At 36.0% G+C, this 8,319-nt stretch overlaps 1 protein-coding gene across 1 annotated transcript; it reads right to left on the bottom strand.

Annotated features, from left to right (window-relative positions):
* LOC109820660 (ATP-dependent Clp protease proteolytic subunit-related protein 4, chloroplastic) lies at positions 2,958-8,319 on the bottom strand. The gene is made up of 7 exons (XM_020386840.1): positions 7,961-8,319; positions 5,915-6,118; positions 5,527-5,582; positions 4,435-4,561; positions 4,129-4,206; positions 3,361-3,474; positions 2,958-3,281 (listed from the first exon to the last, which is right to left on the bottom strand). The coding sequence occupies exons 1-7, from the start codon at positions 8,228-8,230 to the stop codon at positions 3,210-3,212; spliced, it is 921 nt and encodes a 306-aa protein (XP_020242429.1). The 5' UTR covers positions 8,231-8,319; the 3' UTR covers positions 2,958-3,209.

The following is an 8,319-nucleotide window of genomic DNA, read 5'->3' as shown; positions in this document are numbered from 1 at the left end:
GATGAAACCACAAAACAGTTCTGATATCTAAATGAATTTTGCAAGTAACAAAACTAATAAGAATTTACAAGCAAACCATCTGTTAAAATATTGCAAAAGACGCATAACATGAAGAGCAAGGGAATCATGACAGGCAATATAAATTTCATTAGTTACTTACAAACTATTCCTACATAAGATAAATAGTTTAAACCAATTCATATTTCAAATTATCCAATCTCTATAAGCCTCCAAACTAGATAGTAGATACTACTTTACAATACCAATCAAATTTAGTAATATGTTCTTCAATTATGCCTTATTTAATGAGATTATCCAAGGATAGACTCATAGACCCTGCCTTTTCTAATGACAAGAATCCAACAGAGGCTGTAAGAGGATAGGTTTCACCTTACCTTGACCTTGAGTAGGAGAAGGAAAAAGATTAGTTAGAGATTAAACTTGCTCTTTCCTACGCATAACAATCAGATGCAAGAAGAATGATTAGCAAAGCACGTAAAGTTACTTTGTCGTAAGTACGTGAAGGCAGGGACCAGGAACCAACAGATGTGCAGTGATTGGAGTAGAGAAGAGGCATGAAACAGAATGTAGATTTTGTATCATTTGCCAAAGTTCACTTGATTGTAGCATGAGTCTTTTGCACGTGATACGATCCGCACATGCATGCAAACTTTTTCTGTAATTGCATATGATATACAATTCCACGCATAAAAAATTAACTAACTGCGCGCAAATTAATAGGGAGACATGCAGTCGGCTGCAATGCATTTCACATTATAATAGTAGAAGAATTCACGTTATGATAATAGAAGAAGATAGAGAATACGGTTATTAAATCATTCTCAATGCTCTACCAAGTATACTTGAATAGAATGCAATTAAGTGGAAGGTTTTGACACTCAAATTTGATTAATTTAGTGAAGACTTCAATATTCCAGTTTGTTACCTTTTCCTTAATTCCCCAGGCTTCCACGTTCTTGATGAATTATAATTTCCACATTCTCTAAAATGATTATGAAGCCCGACAGTACAACCATTCAAAAAATGATTGCAGTATCAACCGTTGGGCTAATGGAACACAGAATATAATACTTTTCGAAATTTACAGGAGGTTGATATGCACTGCTCCTCTTGATATGCAGATATTTGTGTAATAACTGCACCTAGAACCTAAAAAAATAAGAAGCAATAAGATGAAATTGACACCATTTTCTCTTTTAGTGAATTAATACAATCTCACGATTCAAACAAACACCTTTCACCAAAATATGAAAACACGCGTTATCACGATTAATATCCATATCCTGATGGGCTTGAAGTGCCATTGTCAGGAGAGGAGTCGGTACCTTACGGCTACAACGAAAGAAAGGGGTTAAGGTACCGCTAAGTTCTTCCTCTCAGAGTGAGATGAGCCTTTGATCTATTCCATAACACACAAATTGAAAAGTAATCTAGTTAACATAATCAAAATACTCTGTTCGTAGAAATAAGAAAATAAATCCTTTGTTCTGATCCTTCAAACCGCTCTATTCCTTTGTTTCTTATGATGTTTCTGAACAATGGAACCTTATGATGTTTTTGTTCCTAGACAACCACATTAATATGGTGTCTAGAAGATTAAAAGCTACAGAACTAAATGACATTTAACATGAATATTATACTGTAAACAAACATCATGTAGAAGTACTTTGGGCTAAGTTACTGAGCCGTCACTTTTGCATCTGCATATAACCACTCCATGCTCCAGAGCTTACCACACAACAGATATCGAAGAGTAAGAGAGGTAATAAATCAGCTTAACTGCACTTAATTAAATGCCCTATAGTTTCCCGACCTTGCACTTAAATGCCTTATAGTTTCAAACCAAAAATAAGTTGTCCCAAAGTATTTTAGTGTCGCTGATGAATGCCAGATAGTTTAAAGAAACACAGACAGCGGTATCTTTTCTCTACGTCACATAACATAGGGGAATAAAGTAAAACTCTTCGAAACTTTGGATGAGGGCATCAACGTGCAACATTTTGAAACTTTAGGGCATTTATCGACAACACTCGAATGCTTCAGGGCTTATTTTTTTTATCGGTCTGATAAAAACTAAAAGGAAGTGCAAGGTCGAAGGAACTATAGGGCATTTAAGCGCAATTATGTAATGCAGAAAGTTAGTTATACTAAAAAAATGAAGGGCAGAAGCTCAAGGGAGACTTGTTTGTACATGGTAGTAAGTTGTAACATATGGAAGAAAGGAAGCATGTGGATGTGCGTGGCATGACGATTTAATATAATGATAATACAAATCATCCTTCTCAATTAAGCCTGTGAAGCAAGGAGAAGAGGTGCTCCAAATGTGTATGTTACAAAATCGCAATATCACAAATTTTACGTTTTGAATTCTATCGTATGTGTTTAACAAATATCCTCTAATTCTATCACAAGAGTCTGATAAATCTCCCCAAAGTTACCTTCTGCTGCAAAAATGAACAGAGAACATGGTTCAAGATTCTGAAATTAGATCACATTATCATAAAAGGCGCTTTGCCAACTTACTTGAGGGTTGTTTTCCCCTCCAAAATCTGTACGAGTGTAGCTTGTATAATGCATTTTAATCAACTGAATTGTCAAGAATTCCTTCCAAGTAATCTATTCCTCTATAATAATAGGAGGACCCAAGAATCATTATTTATGCTACAGTAAATGATATTCACTACAGAAATTTACTGCAATATTATTATTGTAGCATTTTCAAAGAAATATTACTATAGCCTATGCTAGATATTGTAGCATTATTAAAAATATTACTGTAGTAATTAAAAATATATTGCTAAAGCAAAGGTGGGATATTGTAGCATTTGAAAATATTGTTACCCCATTTAAAAAATATACTGTAGCAATTAAAAACGGGATTACTATAGCGATAAAAAAAAAGGGAAGGCTGTGCTTCGCACGGGCGCACACTAGTATAATCTAAAAGGGCAAAAACTGAAATATATTGAGCTGTTTACAAACTAATAAAGTGACAGAAGTAGCTTTTGAGGTACATGCAGCTTTGAGGTACATGCAGTTTTGTGCAAACCAATTGAATTCGTTATGCTACTGAGTTTTTGTCATAAAGAGGCCCGCATAAATTACACTTTGAATCACTGTATTGAAAATACCACGTCTCGCTGCATTTCTCCATTACCCATATAAATTGGGTTCTTGGTGTTCGCACTTTATATAAGTTGAGCTCTCTTAAGGTCTGAAACAACACTACGATCTTCACTTCCTCTTTCATTGTACAAAACCTGCAAAGAGAATAATAAGCTTTGGCGGCAGCTACTGCAACAGGAATTCAGAACTCCTTCTTTTTTCACATAATCATACCTTATCAATAAGACCGTATTCAACAGCTTCACTTGGGCTAAAATACTTTGGCCGTCTAATATCTTCCTCAATCTGCTCAGGAGTTTTCCCTATATGCTTTGAGTAGAGATTAACCTGTAAGAAACGAACCCTTGCTCAGAATTAGATGAAACAAGAGTATATATTTTGGAGATAATTCTATTCTAATCTGTGTATACCAGCCAACAGTTCACCTAGTATATGTAGATACAACTTTATTGCATGTGTCCAGACAGGGCGAAAGTTAAACTTACATAAAAAATTAAGAGATAACTTCGAGTTTCCCCATAAAGGTAAAGCTGATTGCAGAAAGCCCCCACACTGGGAAGCTTTCAAAACAAAACAAAAAGAGGAGAGAGGTTTTGTGTGTGTGGGTGGGCGGGTTTGGGGGGGGGGGGGGCGGGTTGGGGGGGGGGGTCCCCACATGCAATGAAAGGCATTTCACAGGGCTTTCGCCCTAAATTTACTTCTCTCTTTTTAAATGAATCCTGTAGTAAAACTCTAAAAGAAAGCAAAACATCCAGTAAATCTTCACTGCACGTTGGCCAAATATCTTACGAGTATATCGTATTATGTCAACGATAGAGCTTCACAAAGCTTTCTGAACGTATATGCAAAAAAAATTACCATTTACAAGAAAAATGGCCAAAGTTTTCTAATTACACCATGAGACACAAATCTTGAGGATAGTGCACGCAGAAAAGTTAATTATGAATGATCGACAGGTTGAGATGATATATATGTTCTTACCAACTCTGTCTTGACATTTCTTATTTCTTTTCTTGCAAGTTCAACATCTGTTGCTTGACCCTGGAACCTAGCAATAGGCTGCAAGATTAAAGCAACAGGCCTGTTAGACATGAATGGCATACAATCTAACAAATTTACCATACCAAAAAGTTAGATGCCAATTCAAACTGAGGCTAGGTGTGGTAAACGACTTTATAAAGAATAAATATGAAATTTCTGTAAATAATTAAGAGATGGTAAATAACTTTATAAAGAATAAATATGAAACTTCTGTAATTAATTAAGACGAATATTGGAGAAAGATACCTGCTTCATCATAATTGTTGATGATGGTAGGGCGGCACGGTTTCCTCTAGCACCAGCAGCCAAAAGCAAGGCAGCTTCTCCCCAAGCATTGCCAACACAAAGTGTGAAAATTGGTGGCTTAACATATCTAGCCATTGGAAAGATATTATATGTTGTTAATAATGTAACAACTATTTTACATTTAATACAAATTAATTACTTATAGATTTAAAGTGTAACTTGAATCAGTATCAACAGTAATTATTAATGACAAAGAAAATTAGCAGCTTCCTTAAACTTGAGGCTTGCAAAAGGACATTCTAGTGGTTGGTGGCGTTTACTGTTTCTCAATCAAACTACGGTTGTCATACAACTGAGAACTCTGAGAAGTTTCCACAAAGAAGTGACCAAGTATTATTAATCCCAACTCTTTATGATCCATAGCCACCTGATATCGAGCCGATAGAGATGATGACCATCTCCTGAAAGATATCACTATGGGCAAGAGAGTGTGCCACTATAAACACAGAAATACCTTCCGTTTCTTTTTAAGTTTTTGTTGGATAAAATGGAGGCCTAAGACCATTTCATTAGATGAGATGATGCAATTTGTCACAGATGTAACGTTCTTTTTAACATGTAAGAACAAATAATGATTTACTGAATTAAAATTACACTTGAATGTCTATCTACAGTATCTTCTGACATGATACAAAGAAACTCGGCAGATTCCAGAGAGTTGTGTCCAGTCAAAAGACGATCTAGTAGTTTTCGCCATTGGTGACCAAGTACTCTGCCTGAGCATAATTAAGAACAGCCCTTGACATATTTAGTTTATGATTGGCGGCAACATTCACGTGCAATGTAGCCTTTTTATGTGTTTCAAGAATTATTAATGGCTGATATCCTATATTTCATGAAAAAGGTACTTTGATGACTCTCTAGAGTATACCCTAGTTAATACTAAAGATCTTTATCTGTTCACAATACACAAGGAAAAATATGCATGAGATGTTTTTGGATGGGACAAATAATCCGATAATAAATTTGTTTCACAATACACTACCCTTGAAACTCCTAACAAGAATTCAGCAACAAAATCAAGGACCTAACCTCATGACATCGTAAATTGCAAAAGCCTCAGTTTCATAACCCAACTTCTCTCCACCCTGAAAGGATGATAAAAAATTGTTTATATATGTAATCTTTGAAAATATTGAATTGTATGAGCATGAAACATTGAAACTTCTGAGCAGCATACAAAAAGAATATAGATGAAAAACTACGGGACAGTCTCCAACCACAAAGAATAGCACACCAGAATTCTAGGCTACAGTTTATTTTTTTAAACCAAAAAAACACAGTATATTGAATATAACAGCCAAAATTTAATCAGCATAAGATTCTACTTCATAAACTCTTGAGCAAATGGGTAGGCAGCTCAGTCTCTAGCATTTCGATAAAGTTCTAAAGAGTGTTATACGAAGAAAGTACAGTATACCTTTGTTGTTCCGGTGGAATTTATGTATAGGTAAATTGGCTTATCTGCGTCCTCATATTGCAGATAAAGAAACTCTGCTAGGATCAGCTCTGTCACAGATGGTACAAGAGACATGCCCAAGTACACAATTCTATTTTTGTACAGATAAGAAGCTAGATCTGGAGGAGGTTGCTCCCATGCATTTCCTCTCAAGAAAGGGATAACCTGTTAATGAAAGAAATCATATACTCAGTTAAGCAGTTTCTACAATAAGCATTACAAGCAACTGAGCCACCATCTAAAAAAACAATCTTCCTCAAATGAACATGCCAAAGTTTTCATGAATTAAAGTGACATAATATCTACCCAGGTCAAAAACATATCATGCCGGACAAGAAAATACTATAGGGGCAACTCAGAAGAAAATCCATATAAGAAATCAAACAAAGAAACAACATCATCATCAACAAAGACAACAAAGCCTTTTGGCAAACTTTGGGATAAGTAAATCATATCCTCTTCTCCCATCCAGCTGTGAACATAGCTATTAATTTCGTACAATCATATGAAGAGTGAAACTTTTTTTTTTTAATCCAAGTGCTAAAAAGGATGATATCAGTATAAACACAGAGGTAACAGTTTGAGTTGAAACAGCACTGCTTGAATACTGGAGAGGCTATTTAGCTTCATTAAATATGCATGAACAACAGTAAGCTAAAATTCAAGTTTCAGTAAGAAACAAAGAAAACGTCTAATAACACAATATCCGACTTGACCTTAATAGCTTCAAAAAGTTCCTGGGACCTTGGAAGGAAAATGGTCAGATATCAGAAAATATTCTGCTGAGTTAAGATGACCAAACTTTTAACTAACAGATTCAACTTTATCCCCTCCTAAATCTAATATGTCCAACTGAGCAAGGTTGGTCAGTATATGAACAACAAGCACTCCTTTTATAAATTATTTCAGGCTGATTTACCCATCAAACATAATTCATGGCAGTCATTCTACTTTGGTAAACAAATCACTAACGCCAGGGTTCATGAAAGATTGTAGTAGCTAGAAAGATGAATATATGTTGTTATTTTTCTACAAGGTAGAAGAACATCTTGCTACAGAATCCCACATGGTACCCCAAACACAAGTTAAATCTTCCGTATCTTATTCAACTATAATACTTTTTACTCAGTCCATCTCTTTAATTAATAAACCTTGCCCAAGTTTTATTATGACGTCCCTAGTTCATGTTGAGTGATGATGAAACTTTCACAAGGCTTCTTATTCAGGCTCATCACTTCATTTCATAATCCTCTAGTTTAGCAGCACTTACTATTTTTCCATCAAAAGGTTACTGCTCTATGCTTGTTCTAAAACCGTGTACAAGAAGCAATTGGTTGCCTCGACTCAAGAAAATACGCCTGATGATAATTCCATAAACCTCCAAATTGTATAATCATTCAAAACCCAAATATAACGTCGAACATGGATTTACTTTTTTTTTAAGTCCATATATATCCTCAGCTAGAATGACCAAGGACAAAGGGAAAAGCATAATCCGACTAATGAACAGGTTTTACTCTGATACACACTGAAAAAATGATCCAAATTCGTAATTAGATGTGATTTCCAGAACTATTCCTTTGTTGATCAAGTTTCCATTTTCCCACAAATAAAGAAGTCATTTGCACAGTCTTTTGGACATAGTTTCAAAACCATATCCCAAACCACATTCTTTGATACTCAACAATGATTCACAAATTCTAAGTAGCACATTCGAAAATTATCAAAAAGAACATAACTATGGTATAAAGAAAGCTAAAACTCCCGTCGCAGATGCCCAATTCAATCATTACCAAGTATTTCTAGCTCAAAACTAACAAAAAGCAAAGCCCACACCATTACAATCTGATCTAATCGCTTAAATCAGTAAAGACCCAGATGCTAAAACTCGAAAATAAATATACCCATTTCAAATCACAGAATAAATTCCACGCCCGATATATCAATCAGCCATAAGTACCTTTATAAAAAAACAAAAAAGATAAAAGATTTTTGCGGTAAGATTACCATGGTGACGACGCCCCTCTTGCCACGTCGACCAGAGATCGAATGCCTCAACGAAGGAACGCTGAGCTTCTGACCGGTGAGCTCTCCGGAGGCGCTTCCGCCCACAAAAGGAGCAACGAAGCTGGTGGAAAGCGAAGCTTTGGTAGAGAATTTGGGGCATGGGTTTGAGGATCTGGCAGAGATCGTTCTGGCGCCCCGCGAGTGAGTGGAGGTACAGGATAACACGCGGGTCTCGAGAGAGAGCGGGGTAGAAGAGAAGGCGACCTCCATGGCCTCGAGAAAGAGGGGAGGCGGAGGATAAAGAGGAGAGCTTTTTCGTTTTGGGTGGGCTGAGTTCGAGTTTCACTGTTCCCAGAGCT

Source organism: Asparagus officinalis, chromosome 8 (assembly GCF_001876935.1).
Source record: "Asparagus officinalis chromosome 8, Aspof.V1, whole genome shotgun sequence".
Classification (NCBI taxonomy): Eukaryota; Viridiplantae; Streptophyta; class Magnoliopsida; order Asparagales; family Asparagaceae; genus Asparagus; species Asparagus officinalis.
Note: the sequence above shows the minus strand (reverse complement) of the source record. Positions and strands in the feature narration are given on the sequence as shown.

What these genes read in the sequence shown, in the direction of transcription:
- LOC109820660 (XM_020386840.1), bottom strand. Translation starts at nt 8,230, where the DNA reads ATGGAGGTCGCCTTCTCTTCTACCCCGCTCTCTCTCGAGACCCGCGTG. An exon ending in ATTCCACCGGAACAACAAAG is followed by an intron (nt 5,583 to 5,914) that starts GTATACTGTACT and finishes TCATCCTTTCAG; the next exon opens with GGTGGAGAGAAGTTGGGTTA. An exon ending in GCAATTTACGATGTCATGAG is followed by an intron (nt 4,562 to 5,526) that starts GTTAGGTCCTTG and finishes TCCAATGGCTAG; the next exon opens with ATATGTTAAGCCACCAATTT.